At 43.7% G+C, this 25,189-nt stretch overlaps 1 protein-coding gene across 3 annotated transcripts; it reads right to left on the bottom strand.

Annotated features, from left to right (window-relative positions):
• Window positions 1–1,399: 1,399 nt before the first annotated feature.
• Window positions 1,400–25,068, bottom strand: LOC107384200 (E3 ubiquitin-protein ligase MARCHF6). 3 transcript variants are annotated; one of them, XM_015957308.3, is made up of 26 exons: window positions 24,857–25,068; window positions 23,223–23,319; window positions 22,959–23,032; window positions 22,726–22,869; window positions 21,716–21,788; window positions 20,076–20,256; window positions 19,224–19,491; window positions 18,997–19,058; window positions 18,763–18,840; window positions 18,635–18,686; window positions 18,395–18,453; window positions 18,224–18,304; window positions 16,921–16,989; window positions 14,741–14,815; window positions 14,457–14,591; window positions 14,256–14,375; window positions 10,877–10,977; window positions 10,618–10,755; window positions 10,278–10,470; window positions 10,124–10,193; window positions 9,853–10,034; window positions 9,628–9,762; window positions 6,016–6,105; window positions 5,686–5,818; window positions 1,927–2,062; window positions 1,400–1,695 (listed from the first exon to the last, which is right to left on the bottom strand). In XM_015957308.3, exons 1-26 carry the CDS (start codon window positions 24,873–24,875, stop codon window positions 1,614–1,616), a joined length of 2,847 nt encoding a protein of 948 aa, XP_015812794.1. In that variant the 5' UTR covers window positions 24,876–25,068; the 3' UTR covers window positions 1,400–1,613. The 3 variants fall into 3 exon arrangements, with proteins under 3 accessions (XP_015812794.1, XP_015812795.1, XP_054592030.1); XM_015957309.3 differs by having other exon boundaries at window positions 18,763–18,795; XM_054736055.2 differs by having other exon boundaries at window positions 9,628–10,034; window positions 18,763–18,795.
• Window positions 25,069–25,189: the final 121 nt, after the last annotated feature.

Below are 25,189 nucleotides of genomic sequence, written 5' to 3'. Positions count from 1 at the left end.
TCACCTATGCTCACGAGCTTTGGGTAGTGACCGAAAGAACGAGATCGCGGATACAAGCGGCTGAAATTAGTTTTTTACGCAGTGCGTCTGGGCGCTCCCTTTGAGATAGGGTGAGAAACTCGGTCACCCGGGAGGGGCTCGGAGTAGACCCGCTGCTCCTCCACATCGGGTGGAGCCAGTTGAGGTTGCTCGGGCATCTGGTTAGAATGCCTGCTGGATGTATCCCTAGTGAGGTTTTCCAGACACATCCAACCAGGAGAAGGCCTAAAGGAAGACGCTGGAGAGACTATGTCTCATGGCTGGCCAGGGAACACCTTAGGATTCCCCCAGAAACGCTGGCCCAAGTGGCTAGGGAGAGGGATGTCTGGGCTTCTCTGCTTAGGCTACTGCCCCCGCGACCCGACCCCGGATAAGCGGCCGTAAATGGATGGATGTATTAAAAAAAAAAACACCAATACAAGTGAAATGTCATTTTGGACAGCTAATATTTTTGCAGTCATTAGCTTTTATGTGGCCTGATACTGAACAAAAAGTCACTGCCACTATAAAAGCTGTCAAACAGTTCCAGTTAGCTAGCAGCTTGCCAGCACACAGGTAAAAAGGTGCCAGTTTTTATGTGTGTAGGAGTCTATATTAGTGTAATCTGCCCGGTAACTAAACTGAAACAGCGACTGATTGTTCTGAGACGATTTACAAAGTTAAATATTTAAACTTTGCTTGCAAGCAGCCAGGCTGCTGGTTGTTCAGCTACGGCACTGAAGACGAGCGTGTTGCGTTTCCTTGCTTCTCTGCAGCAGCCTTTCATGTCGGCCCTCTGCTGGGATACACAAATAAAGCAACTGCTCTGTACACATGCGGGGTTTCCCCCTTAAAATTACATTCAACATTTTCTGTTGGGCTTTTATTTGAAGTTGCTGAAATGTGTGCCCATTTATTTACAGCTTCAAAGTCAGGGGAACTGCTGTTGTCTGGACATATTTTAAAATAAATCTAAAACAATAAACCACTAATAAAAACAAATGTAGAAAACGACACCCAAAGAATAAACCTTGTCCTTGACATCTGCAGAAATATTTCCCCCATGCGTTTTGAACTCAATCCTCCGAAACATACATGACAGCAGAGATATGAAGGCTGAAGTCCAGAACATTCCTCCACAGCTCTAGAAGTGTGTAAAAGACTCATTTTTCAGAACAAACATTGAATCTGAGGTAAAATCTAAGCTCAGCTTAACCTGACTTTCACACAAACGTCTGTAAATCCAAACAAAAACTAAAACTACACCTGAGTTTGGGGCTACGAACACATCTAGCAGAAAGAACAGGGAGCGTGTCTGTGGTTCTGCCGAGTCTGACTCAAGAGTTTGTTCAGAACTTTGCTCAGAATTTCAATTTTCACATCAAACCTGGGAGACAGTTTCCGCTCTAAGTCGTCTGAGCTTCCAGGCCTGTGAGCGTGAGACGTGGCGGTGAATAACAAGACTAGTCAAAGGTTTATAGGTGCTGTTTGAAGTTGCCAGTCATGAAAGAAAACGGTTTCACCACGGGAGCTGCTGACGGCCCGCGGTGTTAGGCAGGGCGAGAGGCTCCACTCATCCTGCAGCAGCGTCAGATCTATGACGAGCTGCTGAAAGACGAGGAGGAATTTCTGCTCATCTTCCGTTCGTAGTTCACCAGTCGCTGTCCAACCAGGTACCTAGAGGAGGATTTAAACCATTAGAAACTCTTTTACAGCCTCGTCTAAAAGGACTTTAAATCAGACTCGAGTGTCTTTTATTCAGCTCTCCACATTTCTGCTCAGCAGACGTGTGATGTAGTGTCACTTCACACACACCCCTAACTAGTGCCTGACTGAAGTAGCTCTGAGTAAAATCACACTGAGCTGGCTGACTCCATGTTTTTTATAAAAAAGATAAATTGGACTAACTTGTCGTTTTTGATGTGTTCATAGAGGCGTTTGAACTGTTGAATCTGAAAGGACAGTATGGCCAACAGCACGACCACCATCAGCAGGAACGGATAGATTCTCCTCTCCACCAGTGTCTGCATCTCTGGCTGCACGCCTACAAGGAGATGGACACAATCAGAGGGCAGGATCACTCAGAAGACACGCGAGCAAGTTCTTAGATCATAATTATTATTATTTTACATGAATTTGCATCATCTGGGTTTTTTGGTTTGAACTTAGAAAAGTAAAAGAAGCGTTGAAAACTTCCACTAATGCTGAAAAAAGTGGATTCATTTACTTTTTGGTCCTTTTTACGTTTTTAACTCCCACAAACTCCCTCCTAGGGATGTTCTGATTACGTTTTTTTGTTTGTTTGTTTTTTGCGCCAAATCTCCAAATCAGTTATTTGATTTTGAGTATCTGCTGATACCTCTCGGAGACTCATGTCTGTGAACTGTTGTTTTGTGCTTGTTGAGGTGTTTTTTGCATAGAAGAAAGAAGAAAATATCATTATCATAGCATCATCATAGCAAAGCTAGCCCCTGTTAGGGATAACTATGGAATGCCTTTTATCCCTCCCCACCTCTTATCACCATGTATTCCTTTTCTACCTACTTGAAAATGAGCGCCGTGACTAATGAAGAAGAAGAAGAAAATATCATTTCTATAGCGCCTCTCAAGATAAAAATCACAAAAACAAAAAATGTAAAAATATAAAAAAGCATTTAGAAAATATTTAAAAATATATTGAAAATGAGCAAAAAGAGACAATTGTGATTAAAAAATGTTAAGAAAGAGAGAGAGTGAACAGGAAAGAGGGGAATCAGTGGATCCTGAGGAAGGTGGAATAGGTGGGGAGAGCAGAATAAAGAGAGAGTGGTGAAGAAGGTCATACAAAAGCCAGCTTGAACAAGTGAGTCTTCAGCTGCTTTTTAAAGGAGACCACTGAGTCCACTGATCTCAGGCTCGGGGGGGGGGGGGGGGGGGGTAGAGTTCCAGAGTCTGGGGCCCACAGCAGCAAATGATCTGTCACCTTTGGTCTTTAGCCTGGTGCTGCACAACCAGTAGGCTTTGATCACTGGACCTCAGGGACCTGCTGGGGGTGTAGGGACGAAGAAGATCACCAATGTAAGATGGTGCTTGTCCATGTAGGGCCCTATAGACCAGAACCAGGATCTTGAAATGAGGATAATGCTCTCTAGTCTGCCTTTATCCTTTTTTGTTCCACATGTGCTTGTTCAACCTAGTCAGTCTGTACTGCGGAGACAAATTTCTATGCTTGAGGATGCTGAGGCAATGACAATTAAGTTGAGTCTGACTCTGAGTCTCGATCTGATACTTTTCAGGAAAGCATTAAAATAAGAAGAAAACACATCCATCTTGTCTTTTAAGATTTACTTTCACTTGTTTGGCAAGTACACTGATTAAAAAACGTGTTTATATTATGAATAATCTATTTAAAAGTAGCAGCACTGCTCATATTTCAAGTTGTTTACTTGCTCAATATGTAGCTGTGTTGAGCGATGTGCGATCCCACGATGGAGAAGGCATGCAGCGTCTCGGCTGGCAGGCTAACTTTTCCCTGTACAACACCTGCTGCTTGGGTGCAGCCGGAAACCTAACTTTGTCAGCTGGCTTCGCGTTTTTGTCTGAATTTGCTGTAAATTGGCATTGTTGGTGGCAAACTGGGAAATAGTGGAGAAAGAGGAACTGGAAACTGAAACTGATGTATGATCTCTGAATTGTGAGTACTGAAACTCTAATTTCCCTCTGGGATTAATAAAGTATCTCTGATTGATTGATTGATTTGCTTTGTTGACGCCCGAAGGGAAACGCCGAAAGTGGAAGTAGTTGATAGCTGAGGATAATGGAGCTGTGTCTTTTACAAGTGGCTGTAGCTCTGCCGTCGCAGTCCAAGTTAGGGTTAGGGTAAAATACCACCAGCTGAAGACATTATGGCTCTCCTGAGAAGACACGTTAGCTCTGCGTTAGCCTGTTGGCGTCTGAATCCCTGCTTGCCGTAAATTGTGTGATGCTACTTTATTGTTTTTGTACAAGAAACAAATAATATTGAGGTAGAGCAGGGATTCCCAAAGTGTGGTCCGCGCACCCCCGGGGGTGCGTGAGCTGCCGCTAGGGCAGTGTAATGGCTGCGGAGCTTAGAGAAGACTGTCAGATGTCACCATTAGCGTAGCCAGAAACTCATTTGTGGGTGGGCCTAAGAAAACGTAAGTGGGCCTAATAAATGTAATTGAAAACAAGTATATTTTTGCGCGCGCGCGTGTCTTCCACATGTGCCCTAGCTTCATAATAACAATGCGCTGAGCTTCAGCACTCTGGCCTGCGCACGCCGATATGCTCCGTATTTGATCATTTTTAATGATGTTGGAGAAATCTGAAGGTGGTGAGTCATTCTGGCAGATTGTAATTAACACCTGTCTCATGCAGGTGTTCTGACGTTGTAAACCTCACACACAGAACATTGTGGATGTAACAAAATAAATAAGAAATTATTCCCATTCAGGCTATTAACAGCGTGCCGAAGATCTGAAGTTTAGAGTGCGTCTGTCAGAGGTCAGACGCGTTCCAGCGGAACCACGGCTCACGGGTGCACATGTGAGCACATCTGGGCTGGGCAGAAGTCATTTTGCAATAAGTCGGTCTGAGGCAAAAGTGAACCTCATGGCTTTTCCATCTTGTCCCCTATTGACATTTGATTACGCACAAGTAGGTGATCAGCTCAGGTTTACGCAGAGCAGAAGGAAGGAGAGCGCTCTGGCCGCACAGGTTAAACGTTCCTACTTTAAGAAAACCGTTAAATTGTATTATGTGCTACCTGGGCACTCTAAATATTTATTTAAAATTAAATCAAAGGAAATTGTAATGGTATCGAATGCTTTTAATTACTATTTAAAAAATGAAAGTGATGGGGAAAAAGGTCGATCATATTTTTTTAACCCTGTCTGTTTAGCTTGACATCTGAATATATATATATATATATATATATATATATATATATATATATATATATATATATATATATATATATATATATATATATATAGCCATGCCCTGATGTGGGGGCTGGGGGGTGCATCGACATGGTTGGGACATAGAAGGGGGTGCGCGGCTAAATAAGTTTGGGAACCACTGATGTAGAGGAGCTTGTTGAAATTAAAACGAAGCCATTGTTTTCCTACTAGAAAATGTCTATCTCATGATAATTTAAATGTTTGTTGTTTTAAAGGGTTTCATCCAATTTTTTCACCCGACCCTTTTAAAATCACGTGATCAGGCCCGATTTCCAATCACAAGATTGGACCGGAGCACCCCTAATGCTAATTACATCTTTCCATTGTTTCAGCTTCAATTTGCATGTGAATGTTTTTATTTATAGTCTAGAAAGAAAGAAAACAATCTTTTATATAGCGCCTCTCAAGATAAAAATTACGAGGCGCTTCACAAACAAACAAAAGTATGAAAAAGATTTCAAAAAATTTTAAAAATATTTTTTAAATGAGATAAATAAATGAAGAAATATTGTGATTAAAAAAATAATAATGAAAGGAAGGGGAAAGTCTATTAATGTGATGCAAAAGGAACGAAACATAAAATAAGGCTCGATGTAGAGTACGCCCCTCGGAGCTCAGGTTTTTTCCTCTTAGTAAAATGTAAGCTATGATGGATCGTTACGTTTTACAAACAGAAAAAAGATCAACGCTCCACCATGACACGTACCGAGCAGAGGCGCAATGCCTTTAGAGAGGGTGTAAGGCACACACAGCGACAGGAGCAGGACACAGATGACTGGAGCTGCCAACCGCCGCACGATAAAATGGAGGTCGAGGTTCCTGATGCCATTAGCGTATACCTACAGGAAACAGGAAACCATTTCTACCTGTTTCCATCATAAAAACTAACAAAACACAGAGAGAAGGATGGATCTTTTTGGAGGACAATCTCTTAAGTGGCATGTGACAAATTCTTACATGTTTTTACACATTTCAGTGTTTTCTTTAGTCACAGTTCCTCTTTTTGGTGTTCTGACTGAATTATCGTAACACTAACCTGTTCGATGACGGCTTTGAGCCACCACTGAGGGCCCATCAGAGTTATGGCGGCGATGATTTTAGCATGAAGAACTCCCAAAGCCCAGTCCTGCAGCGGAATCAACAGAGAGAGTGGTGTCACTGGCTCCCATGTTAAAAATGTTAACTTCACAGCAGAAATAAACATGTTTACAGCCTCGTACAAAAACATTTCAGGTTTAATAGGTCATGTTTACAGTCATGACAACTCAGAGGGGGTGAATGTTTTGTAACTCATCTGTTTAGATGCAATTAAAGCTTCTATTGCAAATCTGCAAAACAAGCTAGCCTAAAACTTCTTTTCCATGCCTCTTAACAATCTAACAATATACAGTAGCTATAAATATATTGTGGGGATTAACATAAAATCAAAAAAACTAGGTGGTTCTCTCGCATTTGTCTAAAAACCTCTGTCAATAACGTTTCAGACTGAAAGCAACAATTGGACCATCCGGTTGTCCCTCTCGCCACCTGCCGCACTTCCCTGGGTCCTCCATTCATTATTTAGCAACAGAACAGCACTGGTGTGAGAGGTTCCCCACTCAATAATATCAGACAAGGAGAAACAGCCGGCTGCTACCGCTTCAACTTCAGGACAAACTACCAAAGTCCCAAAAAGAAAAACATTTGAAACTTACTACTGCAGCTTTAAAGCTTGAATGTATGAATAAGCTTCGGTTAGCTTGTAGCTACATCAGCTCAGACTTTAATGGGTGTTAAACATCTGCAGCCACCCTCACAGCCCTGCTCTTAGCTCCATGTTTGTACTCTCCGGGAGTGAGGAGACACATGACACGGTCAAGATGGAGGTGATGGGCCTCAGTTATGCTCTTCAGAAACCTACAAGTGACGGCTCGAAGGGTTCATCCATAGAGTCGATGGGTAAAACCTGTTAATGTAAAACAAACTATATGTTTATGTTTATTTATTTATGTTTATTTATTTGGCAGACACTTTTATTCAAAGCGACGTACAATTTTTTTTTTTACTTGTAGGGCATGTTGTGGTCTGTAGAGGAAACCAGAGAAGCCGGAGGAAACCCACGCATGCATGGGGAGAACATGCAACTCCACGCAGAAAGGCCGCAGCTGAGTTTCGAACCTGCAACCTTCTTGCTGCGAGGCAACAGTGCTAACAAATGCGCCACCATGCAGCCCAAAGCAACTATATAACCATTAGGGCTGCTCGATTATGGCAAAAATAATAATCACGATTACGGTGACTGAAATTGAGATCACGATTATTTAGGACGATTTTTCAATTTATGTTGATTTTATTTGTTTTTATTCAGTCATAAAATTGCTCAGGGCACAATCAGGACAAAAAATAAATAAGAAACAAGATGATCACTAAAATAACTCCTGATTCCCAGTATAAAAAGACCAATATACTTATAGCTCATAGTTTATGACCCAAGGGCTATAGACCTTGGTTTAACTCATTTAAGTCTAACCAGTACAGACCCAAATAGCAATATCTTGCAAATACTGACAGCAAGAATTATACAGTGGCATTTATAACAAATAAATGCAAACAAATTGATGTTCACAAAATGTTGCATAACATTTATTGAGTCGTGTCAAGGTGCTGTAGGAGAGTGCACTAGCACCGTGTCCTCAGAGAGATTAGTTATTATTTATCAGCGTGAGGAACTTATTTCTACCTTATTTATAAACTATGTATTTACAAGTCCATCAGTTAATGTAATAATTGTCCCAACCACAGCTGCACCCCCCACCCCCCAACCCGGTCTCACAGCAATCAGGGCAAGCTGCACGTGTGTTTAGCGTGCCGCATGCGCACATTTGGCCGTTTTTAGTGGCTCAGGAGTCCGCAGGTACGGTGTGTGTCACTCACTCTGGTTAGTCCAACAGAGCCGACTCCGAGAGCCGTTTCTTTAGCGACTGACACATCACTACATCCAGGGTATCCGCGGGTCCTTAAAAAGTCTTAAATTTGCTTTTCCAAATTTAAGGTCTTAAAAATCCTTAAAAATGACAAATAATCCTTAAATATAGTTTCCAAAGGTCTTAAATGACAACAGACCCAATAAACAAGATTATTTTATTTCTACAAAATTTTCATGAATTTCTAGTTAAGTGTTCAGCATTTTTTGTGTATGATACTGGCATAAGCGGAACTGTACACATTCAGTTGGTTGTGAAAGGGGGCTATTTTTAGATGAGCACATTAGCTGGTTAAGCTAGTGGGCGCTTGCGCCATGGGGAATTGCAAGTTTAATGGTAACTGGATGACTAATCCCACGTTTGCAACGTGGTTAGCACCGGTTCCAGGCAATAGCTGGGAATTGTAGCTTAAATTTGGTCAAAGTGGCCTTAAAAAAGGTCTTAAAAAGTCTTAAATTTGGCTCCCTTAAACCTGCAGATACCCTGTACATCATTCCCTTTCCTAATGTCCTGAAGAACGGTCCGGAGCGCAGGCGGAGTGTTTAGCTAACCTGCAGGAAATGTCGGCGACAGTTATCCAGAAAGTAGCTAAGGGTTACCAGAGATGTTTCTGAGGTGTTCGCCAGGTACTTTTAAGATTTAAAAAGTCAAGAAGGGGGTCTGAAAAGCTGTTGGAAATAGCGTCAAAGTCACTAAGTTGGCAACACTGTGGGAGGAGCGCTTCATTTGCAACTCAGGGCAGTGCAAGTGGGAGGAGCAAATAATCGGCTCGTTAAATTTTTTATAATCGTTCAAAACTCAGATCGTAGTCGTGATTAAAATTCGATTAATTGAGCAGCCCTAATAACCATATAACAAAGCAACTCAATCTTTAGAATTGGTGTGTTATTGAAAAAGGTAAAAATCAAGAATCTCATGACTTGATGCAGTAATCACAGCTGAAAAGATTCAGCAAATAATTTTAAAAAAATCCTTGATCCCAAAAATTCCTACAACCGAAGCTTTGTGATGTCACGCTGCAGGCACAGGAGGATCGGACCCAAAACGCAGAACACCACAACTCAAGGCAGGGGAGGTTGTATAATTAAAGAATCCTTTTATTAGGGGTGAGAACTAAAAAGCAAAAACTGCAGGACTCAAAGCCAAAGTTCAAAAGTTCCAAAAAGTCAAAAACAAATGCTCACTCATGAGCAAGACTCTACAGTTACTAGAGGAGAACAAAAACAACACTGACAAAAGACAATGGAGACACAGACAGGGTTATATACACAGGGCTGGGGTGAGACGAGACGAGGAGCAGGTGCGTGGGGAACTGGGCACAGGTGAAACCAATAACAGAGAGGAGGAGCAGAACGGAGCAGGGGAGGAAACCAGACCTAACTGGGGAAGGGAACACACACACACACACGCACGCACGCACGCACGCACGCACGCACACACACACACACACACACACACACACGGGTTAAACCACCAAATGGTTCCCGAGCGCAGCTGTGTCTGCAGCTCACCGCTCCCCCAGGGGATGGGTCAAATGCGGAGAACAAATTTCGCACACACATCAGTGTGACTGACAACTAATGGGACTTTAACATTTAATTTAACAGATTTTTACATCCAGACAACATCTTTGGTTTCATTATTTGGTCACATGGTGTATCTGACATATCCTTGTGTACTCATACCTGCCAGGGGTAGAAGAGAGGAGTGTGGTCCAGTGGGACTCTGAGAGGAGCAACGATGACCAGTTCAAACAGCAGACCTAACAGCAGAGGAATCACTCCGGCTAACATCACGGCCACAACAACAGTCTTGATGATCTGTGAGCAGAAAATCATCACAATAAAACAATACAGAGAAAGAAACAGAAGGTCGTGTCTCCTCTGACAAAACAGATCCATGCTTATTACCATGAGCGTCCACTCGTGGACTTTGATCATGATGACCGTCCTTCCCTGTGGCATCCAGGACAGCAGCACCGTGGCGGCGCGGATGCACAGCCAGCAGACGTACAGGCCACTGGCTGCTGTGTACAGCTCATGAACCATTGTGTTGCCCATCCAGAGAGCCATCAGCCAGCGACCCACGCACACTAACAAGGAGCAGAAAGCACAGAGGCAAGTATGACCAAATGGGACCACAGAAGGGTCAAAGCACAAAGAGTGTTGGCTCATGGCTTACCTGGCAGTGTGAGACAGATCAGACTGGCTAGCAGTAAAGTCACACACATAAAGACCACCAGCAGCGTGATCTAAACAAGAACTCACTCTTAGTAACGCTCAACATCAGCATTTAATGTAAGCAGCTGCATCCACTCAGATCTGGTTTGAATCACCTTGAGGGGGAAGTTAGGGGGCCGGTGGTACGGCTGGAAGCCCACTGGTCCTCCCTGCTGCAGAATGGCCTGGTGGGCCGCATGAAGCCCCTCCCCCGGCCCAGGTACTCGGTTGTTGTTAAGGTGACCCGGAGGGATGTTTGGTTGGTTTTCATTATCGTCATGTTCTCCCAGAAGGTAAGAGTGAAGGTCACTGAAGAGGAGAACTTACTTTATTTTACTGTTTTCATGACATTAACATAATAACCCCAACCCACAGGGCAAGAGAAGTAGAAGAACCATAGCTGCATTTTAGTATCCTTCACGTGTGTGTTTGTGTGCGCGCGCATGTTGGACCTACAACACATATCCAGCAGCGAACGTCCAGGCGTGGACGAGACGTTTGAGCCACTGGCGGGTGTGTCCCTGCTCCAACAACGCCGGCAGGACAACCTGAAGCAACAGGAGCTCCAGCGACAGCTCGCTGACCGGAGCGTCGCTGGGACAGAACAGACATGACTCACTTCAGCTTTCCTCAAGTGCCTTTTCATTTTAGCTATGAATCAGAAGCATCAGTGATACGTTCAGGAACCAGATTTAACAGGAATTTAGTGATTTACCTGTACAGCATGACATTGTAGGGAAGGAAGCTTGTGAACAGCAGTTTGATAATCCTGATTGGGAGCCAAAGCATCAGCAGAACTATTGATCCAAACACGACCTGGGAACGTAAACACACACACACACACACGCACACGCACACACACACACACACACACACACACACACACACACGCACACACACAATGATGCCCAAGATACTTTGCCACAATTTTTCCAGTCTGCCTCTGTAAAGTTACCACATGCTAACATGCTAGCATTACTAGCTAGAACCTCCTCAAATATCCTGAAAATACCAAAAACTTGTTTAAGTATTAAAATGTCAAAATTAAAGTAAATAAAAGTAAAAATCTTTCAGTGAAATGAAAAGAAACTTACTTCATTTACTTACAATTTTATGAGCTATGACTAAAATCTAGTGGTCAAACTGGAGGCATGCGTGTGGACGTTCATATTTTTGTATCATCATTGTATTACAGGGAAGGCAAACTTTAACGATGCAGGTGGTTTTTAAGCTCCTGTCGTCCTCCGGCAGGACCACCTCTGTGCTGATGCTCAGAGATGATTCGTTTATGGGGTCAGATGGGTGCCAAAACCCGTGCACGCGAAATACGAAATACGGTTTTGGATTCTGCTCGCTCGGCTGTTTAGGGTTTTGGCACTCTGGAGGCGTGGCCTGTGGCTGATCTTCTCTGTCCTCTGATTGGTCAGCTTTTGTTATTTCTTCCTCAATGCCTTCTTGGCCAGTGTAAATGTAAATGTTAAGGAACTGTGGAGGAAATGAGATATTCCAGCTTTGTTTGTTGTTTGTCATTGTTAGATGACTAACAAATAACTCTGGAAAGCACTTCGGTGTTTTTAAATGGCTTGTTTAGTTTCTATAAGAGACATGAATAACAATACTAAACTAAAATGGATAACTTATTTTTTTAACACCAAAATCCATTTAACCTCAAAATATAAACAATTTCAAATTCATTTTTTAAATTAACAAACTTCTTCAAAATTATATATACACACACTTTACATTTCACAATAAAGTTAAGATTCACAGAGAATGGTTTAAAATTTTACCTTTATTTTAAAAATCAACAAATGAATAACTTTACTACAAAGGTTTGGTAAAGGTTATGCATCTCAAGCTTTTACTCGGGTGTCCCTCAGCAGGGCGCAGCACTGTTGGAGGTCATCTGTACGAAAGCTTGATATGCAGTTTCTTTATGAAGGTGTGTAAATTACAGTATGGTTGCCGTACATGAGTTGAGGTTCTCAGACATCAGGCTTCTTTGCCCAGGCCTTCACTAGTGGTCTATTTTTAAAGTTGGTAAGGAGACAAACCACAGCATATAGCTGATTGTTTACAAATGCAAAGAGGGGAATAACAATCAAAAAGCGTGTGCTCTTGGATCAGACCAATGGAGCGCTCCACGTGCACTCTCAGACATGTTATGGCTTCTGTTTCTCTAACCTCACATGCAGACATTTGAGGTTTGCCAGAAAGGAAAGCTGGCCTGTACACTTTGCAGGGCACAATGTCATCAATAAAGAAACCCCTGTCTTCCATGACAACCATCTCTAGTTGTAGCATGTTCAAGACACCAGAGTCCCAGGTAACCTGTTGGTTGCTGATAGTTCCAGCACACAGTGCTGAGACAAATGTCACTGGCCCATGTGGCACAATCCAAATGAGCCTCTTCAGAGTGCAGCTGAACTTGAGGAAAACATATGACTCTGGAAGAGAGGGGAAGACGGCCATTGACACCTCAGCTCAGTGCAGTGAAGAATTACTGGTGTCTGGGTAGTCCTGAACGTGTTGTGACCCCACCGTCTCATTGGGTTTTCATTTGAGTTTTTTCGTCAGTTGCAGGCAGCTCGTTAAGCGGCCTTGGAGGCACCTGGGCTCAGGGTGTGGTGCTGCCTAGAAAGCCTGCTGTTTTTCTGCTTTCACTGGGTCTCTCCTGTGGTGGAGAGTGCTCACTGGCCATTTTCTGTTCACTAACTTGCTTTAGTGAATCCTTACTTTGGTTAAATAAATCAGTTGTTAAACCCCCCACTCCTCTGTTTGGTCTCCCTTCTTGTTACAGCCCACCACTCCTAGACTGGGTTGTAAAAATCTGCAGACAGATTTCTGAGTATCTCCTCCTTTGGTATACAGATCCTCACTGAGCCAAGTACTGTGAACAAATAGTTGCTCCATGTGTTATTATTCAGCAAGGTCCCATTTTTTGGAAACAAGGGTGAGGTTATTAAAAAATAGAAAAAACTTGTTGATAGGTTGCAGCATATGGCCCGTAATAGGGTCTCTATGTGCCTGTCAAACACTGACCATGGATGGTAGAGAGCTCAGAAGCATGCACAAAAAGTGAATCAGGATGTCATATGATGCAAACCTAAAGAAATGGAATACGTGTTGATGTGGATGTTCATAATTAACAAGACAACAAAATATGTATGCCAAAAGGTGCAATATTTAAATGAATTTACATTTAAATTATTTATATGTATCATTAAAATAAAATAAAAAACATGTTTTGAAATAAAGAAAGTGCACCAAAATTGACTCAGTCCATTCAAGAATTCTAAATGGACAATTATGTAACTCATCAATTAATTCCTGTCACTGAGAACTGTGTGTCCAAGATGCTCACGTGCAGCCGCCCTACTACATGCCCACTGGACCCTATTCCGACTAAGCTGCTCCAAGCTGTTGCTCCTACAGTAGCCGCAGCAGTCACGCATGTGATCAACGCTTCACTGACATCTGGTACATTTCCCACCTCTCTCAGGCATGCTCAGGTTAACAGCCAAGCGAGCAGAATCAGAAACCGAGCACGCAGAAAGGCTGCCGTGCGTATGTTTTCCTCTGCCGTGTGCTCGTTGGCCTACGCGCGCATGCAGGTTTGTCACTTGTGCACACCCTTGTTCACTCACAGACACAGTTTGCTCCCTCTCAGTGTACAAATGACCTCTCGCGATGTATATTTTCACTCGAGCAGTTCTAACTTCTACGCGCGCGCAACGTTGGACCTGTGCAAGCGAAATACGCTCCTAGACTGGGAATACAGGTGCATGGGTTTTGGCACCCATCTGACCCCATATTCATTGCACTCCTAATAAAATCTGGTTAGATATATTTAGAAAAAACAAGCTGAATGTTTTAGCAGCCAAATCCAATTCTTTTGTTCTGTCACCGAACATAACTTCACATTACCCTTAGTGAATCACAAGTGAATATATTTGAGTCTGTAGACTGAAAAATGATCTGTAGAAAAAAATATAATGTACTTGACTTGAAGTACAATCTTCATCTTGATTAAGTTTATTGCTAAATGGGATGCAAAAATGTTTCATTTGCCTAATAAATAACTATGGACTCACCACTGAGAGAATAAACCTCCTGAGGTGTCTGTAGATGGGCAGGTGGATCATCTCTTGGATTGGGTTGAAGTCTGGATCATTCAGATTCCTCAAAAACCACAGGACACCCGGCCGAAGAACCTTCCAACAAACAAATGTGATGGTTAAAAAGCTCACACGTGCTTTGAAGGCTTTTAAATGTTTATTTGTGGCTTGATTTACCTCTCGGAGCAGAAGGATGAAGGAAGCAAAGTAAAAGACGTACACCATGCCGACCAGCCAGTGGAGGAACATCGTAGTGCTTGGAGCAGAGTCAAAGCTCTGCTCCCTGTCCTTAAGAGTTGCATCAAACATTTCCTGAAATAAACAACAAGACACATTTTAACAAAACTTCTAAAGGTGATCACATGACACTTTGAGGGCAACATTTATTTTTTACCACGATTGCCTTTAGCATATCTGTTTTCATCGGGAATAAAAGTGTTCATTCTGCTTGTTTGTCTTACCAGTGAACAAATGTCCAGCCACCATCCACATATGAGTGGGAACAGACCAATCTCCATGACAACCAGCAGGGACACCTACGTAAGGAGAGGCAAACCCAGTTTCTCTGTTTTAACAATGAGCAAATTTTTTCACATGCTTTTGACCCTGAAAGCTTTGCTTGTTGTAAAATATGAAGAGTGTGTGCTAGGTGGTCGCAGGATCGTCGGTGCCTGTCGTGGTGGCAACCCCCAAACCCGCTGGTGGACACCGGCAGTTAGGGATGCTGTCAAGCTGAAGAAAGAGTCCTATCAGGTCTTTTTGGCCTGTGGGACTCCAGAGGCAGCTGACGGGTACCGGCAGCCCAAGTGGAACGCGGTTTGGGTAGTCGCCAAGGCAAAACCCCAGGCATGGGAGGAGTTTGGTGAGACCATGGAGCAAGACTTCCGTACGGCTTTGAGGAGATTCTGGTCCACCATCCAGCACCTCAGGGGGGGAAAGCAGTGCGCTACCAACACTATCTATAGTGGGGACGGTGTGCTGCTGACCTCTACTCAGGATGTTGTGGATCGGTGGGCAGAATACTTCGAAGACCTCCTCAATCCCACCGACACGTCTTCCAGTAAGGAAGCAGAATCTGGGGACTTTGGGTTGGCCTCTCAAATCTCTGGTGCTGAGCTCCTCTGTGGCAAGGCTCCAGGGGTGGGTAAGACCCGCCCGGAGTTCCTTAAGGCTCTGGATGTTGTGGGGCTGTGTTGGCTGACGCAGCTCTGCAATATCGCGTGGACATCGGGGGCAGTCCCACTGGACTGGCAGACCGGGGTGGTGGTTCCCTTATTTAAAAAGGGGGACCGCAGGGTGTGTTCCAACTACAGGGGGATCACACTCCTGAGCCTTCCTGGTAAGGTCTATTCAGGGGTTCTGGAGAGGAGGGTCCGTCGGATTGTTGAACCTCAGATTCAGGAGGAGCAATGTGGTTTTCGTCCTGGCCGTGGAACACTGGACCAGCTCTATACCCTTAGGGGGATCCTGGAGGGTGCGTGGGAATGTGCCCAACCAGTCTACATGTGTTTTGTGGATTTGGAGAAGGTGTTTGACCGCGTCCCTCGGAGGGCCCTGTGGGGGGTACTCCGGGAGTATGGGGTACCAGGCCCTCTGATAGGGGCTGTTAGATCCCTGTATGACCGGTGTCAGAGATTGGTCCGCATTGCCGGCAGTAAGTCAGGCTTGTTCCCAGTGAGAGTTGGACTCCGCCAAGGCTGCCCTTTGTAACCAATTCTGTTCATAACATTTATGGACAGGATTTCTAGGCGCAGCCAAGGTGTGGAGGGCATCCATTTTGGTGGCCTGAGGATCAGGTCTCTGCTTTTTGCAGATGATGTGGTCCTGTTGGCTTCATCAGAATGTGATCTTGAGCTTTCGCTGGAGCGGTTTGCAGCCGAGTGTGAAGCAGCTGGGGTGAGAATCAGCTCCTCTAAATCTGAGACCATGGTCTTGATTCGGAAAAGGGTAGAATGCCTTCTCCGGATCAGGGATGAGGTCCTGCTCCAAGTGGAGGAGTTTCAGTATCTCGGGGTCTTGTTCACGAGTGAGGGAAAACTGGAGCGTGAGATCGATAGGCGGATTGGTGCTGCATCTGCAGTGATGCGGGCGCTGTACCGGTCTGTCGTGGTGAAGAGAGAGCTGAGTCAGAAGGCGAAGCTCTCGATTTACCGGTCGATCTACGTTCCTACCCTCACCTATGGTCATGAGCTTTGGGTAGTGACCGAAAGTACGAGATCGTGGATACAAGCGGCCGAAATGAGTTTTCTCCGAAGAGTGGCTGGGCTCTCCCTTAGAGATAGGGTGAGAAGCCCGGTCATTCGGGAGGGGCTCGGCTGCTGCTCCTCCACATTGAGAGGAGCCAGTTGAGGTGGCTCGGGCATCAGGTCAGGATGCCTCCTGGACGCCTCCTTGGTGAGGTTTCCGGGCATGTCCAACCGGGAGGAGACCTAAAGGTAGACCCAGGACACGGTGGAGGGACTATGTCTCTCACCTGGCCAGGGAACGCCTTGGGATTCCCCCGGAGGAGCTGGCCCAAGTGGCTGGGGAGAAGGAAGTCTGGGCCTCTCGCCTTAGGCTACTGCCCCCGCGACCCGACTCAGGATAAGCAGGTAAAAATGGATGGATGGAGTATGCTAGAAGGCTCAGATTGCTGCGTTACCTTGACAACAATGTAGCAGACACCCAGAAGGCGCCTGGATCGCTGGAACTTCACTAGAGAAGCGAATGTCTACAAGAGGAATGGTTAAAGGAAATGTGATGTGAACTTTGGTTGAAAACAAAAGCAAAACAACGAGGTCTCTTCATACCAAAGAAGACCCAGCTCACTCTGGGGCATCACCGCTACAGTGCATGTGCAGAGATGGCAACTGGCAGGTTTGAGTGCCTCTGCAGGACAGAGAAGACTTCTGGAGGATGACCTGGAGTCAAGAAGCAACATCTCTCCATGAAAAACATCAGGGATGGGCTGATATTGTCTTAGAACATCTTTTGCATGTTCGTTCTGTGCAGTCCATCAAATTCCATTGTTTGGTTCTTTTCTAAACACAGATAAATGGAGAAGGAAGTGACACCATCAACATCGACGGTACTCTGAGGATGGCTACAGTGTTACCTGAAACTTGTCAGCTAAAAAAGGTAAAAACAAACCAATACTCTGTGTTTAGAAAAGAACCAAACAATGGAAGCTGATATTCTGCTAAAGGGTCAGGGATTCTCTCCGAGTCCTATTCCTGATTATTTTGGGCAGTTGGAAAAAAGTTTGTCTGGCAAAGAAAAGGTGAGCAGTCCCAGCGGTCCTGTGTCCTGCCAGCATGTTGAGACCATTCATGTGTGGACCTAAAATATCCTCTAAGACAGGGGTTGGCTACTCCCTTCACAGAGGGCCGGTATCCAGCATGTTTTAGTTGTTTCCCCTACTCCAACGTCCTTGATCCAACAGTTCAGCAGCTGGTCGGGTTCTGCAGAAACCTGTTAATCACCTGCTGATTAAAATCAGGCGTGTTGCTGCAGGCATCCTCTAAGTGGAGCTGGATACTGTCCCTGCTCTAAGGGGAACTTTCCCAACCACTGAAGAACATGCTGGAGCCTAAAGTGATAACTGATTGGTTCAGGGAACCAAACGCCATAATTCTGGGTGTATGACCAAAACCTCCACAGGCTAGGGGATCAAAACCCAAACAGCAGGTGGCCAAACAAAAACACTGGTTAATCAGAAATGAGCTGTCATCAGTCTATGTTTAGACCAGACGTTAACTAACAGCATGCCAGGAGGAATTACAGAGGTCCTGAAAAAAAAACAACACAACAAATATGGACTCAGCATAAACGTCAATGATCTGCCTACAAAACTTTTGAAACCTAGCCTTATATTCCAGTGTACCACATAATCATCTAACACAACCAACTGACTCAGCAGATGTTTTAAAGGAAGGTGACGTTAAAGTAATTTCTGTAGAGGATACATGGCAGACAACCAGTGCTCCAGCCAGGAGGATGTATCCCAGTACTGTAGTGACGAGCCCATCAAAATGTGACGCCTTGACCTGCAGAAGACAAAGCAACATTTATTATTATATTTTGCCATTGCTGAATAAACAATTTAATAGTCTCTTCCTGCATTTTAGTGAACTTACAAAGTCTTCGATGCCCAGCCCAACCACAGAGAAATGTCCAATGTGGTACGGGCAGAAAGCTGAAAAGCAGTGTAGACGTTAGAAAAAAGCTTTTAGAGCAGAAAAGGCAAATGCGACTTTTTATCACTGATGTGTGGTGAAACTCCCACTGAAGCTAATATGAAAGCTTGATAATAAAACAAACTGAGAGCGTCAAGCTTGTGCAACAGAAATGAAATGATGCAAGCAGGTGGGACTGACCAAAGACCAGGATGAAGAGTGTGTTTAGAGACACCACCCAGAAGACATGCTCCTAAAGAGAGAAACAAGGAAAAGGGGCTCATTGCTATTCCACTCATTTATGTGTGTAACAGAGAGTTTACACTCACCAGGAAAACCAGGGAGCCATCCAGCCCCAGCATCTGAGAGACACACAGACCACAACGTGCCAAATAACATCTCAAGTACTTTAGAAAGGCCAAAAAATCAACAAACAGAACAAAGAACATGATGACAGTAGACCAAGAGGTTGTTGGTTTTGTTTCTTTCTTGTTTTTTTTTGGGTCAAAAATAAAAAAATACATATTTATGAAGCTCTAGAAATATAAAATAACGATTCCCACCCGCTCCCAGGTCAGCTCCTCTGCTGCTCGATCCCACTCCAGAGCATTCCAGTTCAGATCGTCTAGAACAAAAAATGTGTTTGAAGCAGCAAAGTTAATAAAATGTTACATTACTGTTACACAACCGATGATACAAGTGTGCATCCTTGCACAACTAATCATTAACCACCTTTGTTTTAAACCGACAGCAAAAATAAACAGACTGGCATGAGTTCATGCTCACTGACCTTGCCCTCCATTATTGGCATCAGCAGCTTCTTCTTCCCTGCCTTCTTCCTCCTCTCCTTCATCTTCTTCCCCATCATAATCATCATCATCATCATCATCATAATCGTCGTCATCATCCTCTCCCCCATCATCGTCTATTTCAGCTTCCGCTCTGCGGTTGGCGGCTTCATGCTGGTTTCCAGGTGCTGGCTCGTTGGGACCGTGCTCCGCAGGGTGCTGAGCAGCTGCAGCAGCCTGAGCGTTAGCTGCAGCGTTAGCACCTGGATCCTGCAGAGACAGCGACCAATTAAAAAAAAAAATCATGAGCTTCTGGTTCATCAACACACAAAATCTGTCATGCAGTTGAATGAAAAACTGCTTGGTCTTAGATTTGCTAATTAACCACTCTCAGTTAAGAATCTGGCAATAAACAGAGTGACTTAACTGAAAACATGTCATAAGTATAAATATGAGCTTAGCTGTGTTTTACATTTCTGTAATGACAGCAAGTACCCAGTTTCCCACTAAAAAAGGCAGATGCAAGTGATGCAACACACAAAATGTCCAGATTAATAAGTCATTCTAAGCAAAGGAAAATTGTATTTTATTTAAACTTCATTTGCGCAAAACACCAACCAGGAAGCTAAAAACCTTAGACTGTTCACAAGGCTGCAGCTCTATAAAAGAACACTATTCAACAACATGAAACCTGAGTATTCAGACAAATGCTTGCAGACTTTTTCAGAGCAATAGTCTCAGACCGGCCGGGCTGCTCCAGAGGCTCTACACAGCATTAGGCAGGTGCAGATCTGTGTGTAGGTGAGGGGAAGCACGTGCAAAAAGACAACACAGGAATCCTTTAGTGAGCTCACTTCATTAGCTGGTGCAGGGCCGTCGGGCTGGTTGGGAACCAGAGGGGGTGGGTTCTGCTCTAACCACTGAGGGGCTCCACCGTGAACAATCTGCTCCCTGAGCCACACCAGACTGATGAAGGCACACAGGGTGCACGTGACCACGAAACAACCCTGCAGGCAGTCGGCAAGAATGTTCTGTCTGCAACAGAAGCATTTTCAAGTTGGACATATTTTCTTTCCTGATCTCTTTAAGCAATACAGAAATCTGTAGTCACAAATCAGACCGTGTGCATTTATGTCAATCTTCTGGCACTCGCAGAGTACAGACGCTTCCCTTTTTGCTCCCTTATCTTTTTTTCCCAAGGCTCTTTGTCCTGTCTGCCCACAGAGCGCCTCTCTGCACTTCTCCTGAAAAACCCTATTTTTTATAAATGGATTTAATTAATTGGTCATTCAACGCGATTGATCAGATTTTTTCAACGATGAGAACGGAGCAGGGGGCTCCCACTTGCCCGCAATGGACACACCCGGCGGGGTATATGCTCGATTCCTGGAAAGAATGGAGGATCGTATGCCTCTCCCAGTTGTCCATTGAGGACGTCGAAGATGTGTGGATGTTTGGCCTGATGATCACTGGATTTCTTCTGATTGGAGTGGGAGGATATCTGGTTTTCTGGAAATTTGGGAGGATGGGAGCGATTGGAGGGTGATCCGCACCCACGGAAAGCACCGATCGTGTGGGGACCTTACAGAATGGGACGTTACTCGAGGTGAATCGTGAGCTGGACAATGTTCTAGCTGTGATACCGGTATTAGTGCGCAAAAGGGATGTCATCTCGGAGAGGGTCACCGGACGGTGTGGAGATGTTTAAAACCTGAATTGGCTTCACTGAAGGACTTGAATGATCGGTTACAGACTTGAAGGCAGAGAGGAAAATTATCTCAGCCTGACCCAAACAAAGTCTTGTTATCCGAATCTGACGCCATGGCGGCCTTGTGAATGCCAACAACAAACCCCCACGAAGGAATGCAGACAGATGCTGTGAAAACCGGACCTACCCCCCCGCCTTCGTATTGGTGGACTTCAGCCTGGCGAGGTCATCAACCTGCAGGTGTCAATGTGCTCTGCGCTCCTCCCAAGATCTCCCTCCCACCTGTGGCTACAGTGGATGAGCGCCATACAGGGCTGCTCTCGCTGGGGAAACAGGATCCCAGCCCCCCCCCCCCTCGATCTCTCATATTGTGAACTGTTGATGTTCGTGCTTATATGTTTGAGGCATTTTTTTGCATAGTAAAGCTACGCCCTGCCGGGAGTAACTCTGGTATGCCTTTTTTCCTCCCCCAATTTATCCTCATGTAATCCCTTTTCATCTAATTGAAATGAGCGCCGTTATGGCTGCTCTCGTGGTCTGCCTGTATCTGTTCTGTCTACATGTGTGTGTGTAACCTTGGTCAGGCTGTGCTGCGGAGTCAAGTTCCTATGCTCTGGGTCGCTGGAGCGCTGGCAATAAAGCTTTTTCTGATTCTGAAGATTTCTTCAGAGTACTAACACCATGCAGCTTAGAAATACACTAAAAACTAAAGTTTAAGATTTAAGGTGTCAATAACAGAAGGGTGATGCTCAATCTCACAGAGACAAAAACATCAGGTGGACTTACGCTGAAAGCATATCTAATGGCAGGGTAAGAAGAGAGCTCACAGAGCCAGTAAATAAACATTTGTAGATGCGACCTGTTAGAAAAACACAACCAAAGGATAGAGATGTCAATAACACCAAACCTGCTAACCTAGGTCCAATTCTTGCTGTTTTATTGTACGTAACTCAGAAATAAACCATTTAGTAAATTCATTACCAAATACACATAAAAAACATACTGAGCAAGTACTTCAATTAAGACTAGTTCAGTTCAAAAACAAAAACTACTCTTAAAACACCAGATTGGGTTATAGACTGCTCTTGGATGTTTCCACGTGCTTCATATCCAAACATTACTCTGGTTGAATGTACATGTCTGTAAGTAGCAATGAGTGCCTAAACCAATGTAAACACAAGGATCACATCAGTTAAAGCAGTCATTTCATCCATCCATGCATTTTCTGAATGCAGGGTTGCGAGGGGGCTGGTGCCTATCTCCAGCAGTCAACGGGCAAACAGGCGGGGTACACCCTGGACAGAGAGCCAGTCCATCCCAGAGCAACACAGAGACACACAGGACAAACAACCATGCACACACACACACACTCACACCTAAGGATAATTAAGGCAGACCAATCAACCTGACAGTCGTGTTTTTGGACTGTGGGAGGAAGCTGGAGTACCCGGAGAGAACCCACGCATGCACAGGGAGAACATGCAAACTCCATGCAGAAAGACCCCAGAACCTCCTTGCTGCAAGGCAACAGCACTAACCACTGCACCACTGTGCAGCCCTAAAGCAGTTATTTAAACCTCAAAATTAAAATGTCATTTTAAGTCAAAATACTTTGGTTTTAGCCGCTTTAATCTCACAGAAATGATTGAACTGGGTTAGAAAATGTGTATAATCTCCTACAGCACTTCATTAAATCACTGCTACAGATGCTTCTGATGTCTGCTTTTCTAATTTAAAAGTTAATAAATTCACAGATAAACAAGTCATCAGCAACTGGAAACAAAAGTGTGACTTACACGCTGTGAGAGGCACAACGCTAAGCCATGCAACGGCCACCATTGTGTAATGGAACCAGTATCTGATGGCTGTTACTATACTGGTGAGCAGGCCTGCAAAGATGTCTTGGACAGGCAGACGGGACGGCATGTCTGGGGAGTAGACTGGAGACAACCAACAGATACAACTGGTCATTTCAAAGGGTTAAAAATTACTTAAATGTGTTCATTTCCTGAACTTATTCTTAACTTACTTGGTGTAAATGCAAACCTGTGTTTGCATAATTCACAGTATTCTTTCCTGCTGTGTTGTAGCCACTGCAGCAAGCTGAGGAAACAAAAGGAAACATTCTGAGTGGGTCCACAATAAAATTACATGATTATTCCAACCCTTTCATTTTCCTGCCCTGTGTGTATTTACCATGGTAATTACTTATTAATGCATATTTAGACAACAGACTCATGGCAATAAGAGCAAACCAGAACAGATTCTCTTTAATGACTTGATGTTGCCATACCATTCCTGATGGATAAACTTGATGCTGCCAGTGCAAACACAGGGATGATAGAGCGGCTTTTCCTGCGTCCCCTCAGAGCGACATACTCGACAGATGTCTGCAGTTCAACAGGGATTCAAAAGCACACAAACTGACAAGACTCTAACCATTTAATTTAGTTTATTCTGGCAGCATTTCCTTCTCGATCGCAACTAACAATAAATATAATCAAGAGAACTTTTGTGTCCAACATTATCTTCCCCTGCAGAAATTTAACACACATTTCTGATAATATTCCCACGCTAAAAGGACAATGTAGTCACTCCAAACTATAATCCTTGGATTACCGGTGTACCTCAATAGCCAAAATAAAATGACTATAATTAGCCTGAGCTGCAGGACGGGACGCACTGTTTTCTTGCATTTGTAATAACAATGTTCCTAGTGATGACAACCATTGACGTCTGAAGTTACTTTTAACCAGTTGTATTATAGAAATACTTACTATTCAAAATGTTTCTCATATTTTATCAAGAAAGCATTTTAACTAGACAAAGCTCTAACTCTGTTTCGGTTCACCAGCTTTTATATTCAAGACAAGAAGTTAATACATAGAAGTATTTAAATTCTAAAATCTAAGCTACATTTAAAAACATGGGAAAAATGTTCAACTTAATAGTTAAATGGTGAAGTCTGTAACTATTACAGTGGAGAAAATAAAATCATGTTGTAACTTCTTCATAATGTCAGTCCATATTCTCAAGTAGTAACTTGCACTTTTCTCAAACAAGGTTTTGTCTAGTGAAGACATATGCATTAAGGTGGAATATGACATCTGCATAAGTGAATTAGGAGTGATCTTTTTAATGCTTTATTAATTTAGATATGTATGAGAAACTACATGTGCATTAACAATATTTATATTGTAGATAACGAAAATATTGATTGTGCATACGACAGAAATAGCTGGATGTTTAAACTGTTAATTTTGACAGTGAGAAAATGGTTGATGATAAATGACAATGATAAATGATAAATCAGCTTGCCATACCGGATAGCATGCCCCGAGCTAATCAGCCACTCAGTTTATTACTGAATTATACCAAAGCAAGAGCATGACTCGGGCTAAAAACGACTTGGCGGAAGATTTACTAAAAATTATTAACGATGAACTGCAATATTAATCATGTTAATGTCACGGCTAATGTGTTCGAAACAATTACATAAAGTGGCCTGTTAGCGTTAGCTAGCACTGCAGGGTTGTGTCAACAAGTAGCGGTCTCGTTATTACTCCTGTGTTATGGTCCGATAACGGTGGCGTTTGCCAAACACAGTAAACTTTACGTTAACTTTATTTTTTAATATTACAAAACACGCATTCCCCAATAATTACGAACATTTCCATAACGATTATCACGTGGTTCCTATCATAAACTGCACTTTCCGACTTTACAGCTCATTATGGCAAATAAGCTAATACCAGTTAGCTACCTAGCTAACATTATGGGTTTTGTTTCTCATTGCAGCTCCGAAAGGCACTTTTCATTTCCTGCTGATTTAAGGACACATACTATGATGAATGCAAAACTAACATTGAAGGTTTAAACGGTTAACGCAGACAGTAGTGTAATTTAGGTTTTAACATGATTAGCTACCTTCTTCTGTGGCATCCATCTTGCCTGGTTAAGGAGCCCTGCTCCACACCACCAGTCGCTGGACCGACAGTTGTCAAAAGGGATATCTGTTTACTATCTACACGTAAACATTTCAAAATAAGATTTAGTTGAAGCCAATACGTTCAACTATGCTGTGAAACTAAATACACCTTCTTTTACGCCATGGTTAATCATCTAACGGTCATACAAGCGCTGAGCCAAAACAACTGTACGGCATTATCTCCACGAGATGGCGCAAAAAGCACAACAAGCGCTTTCTTGTGTTGATTAGATTAAATGAAAGCCTTAGATATGTGACTGAAAGATTCTAAC

Source organism: Nothobranchius furzeri, chromosome 11 (genome assembly GCF_043380555.1).
Source record: "Nothobranchius furzeri strain GRZ-AD chromosome 11, NfurGRZ-RIMD1, whole genome shotgun sequence".
Lineage (NCBI taxonomy): Eukaryota > Metazoa > Chordata > Actinopteri > Cyprinodontiformes > Nothobranchiidae > Nothobranchius > Nothobranchius furzeri.
This window is presented reverse-complemented; position numbering and strand designations above follow the sequence as displayed.

What these genes read in the sequence shown, in the direction of transcription:
- LOC107384200 (XM_054736055.2), bottom strand. An exon ending in CAGGTTTGCATTTACACCAA is followed by an intron (nt 22,870 to 22,958) that starts GTAAGTTAAGAA and finishes GGTTGTCTCCAG; the next exon opens with TCTACTCCCCAGACATGCCG. An exon ending in CCCCTAACTTCCCCCTCAAG is followed by an intron (nt 10,194 to 10,277) that starts GTGATTCAAACC and finishes GTTCTTGTTTAG; the next exon opens with ATCACGCTGCTGGTGGTCTT.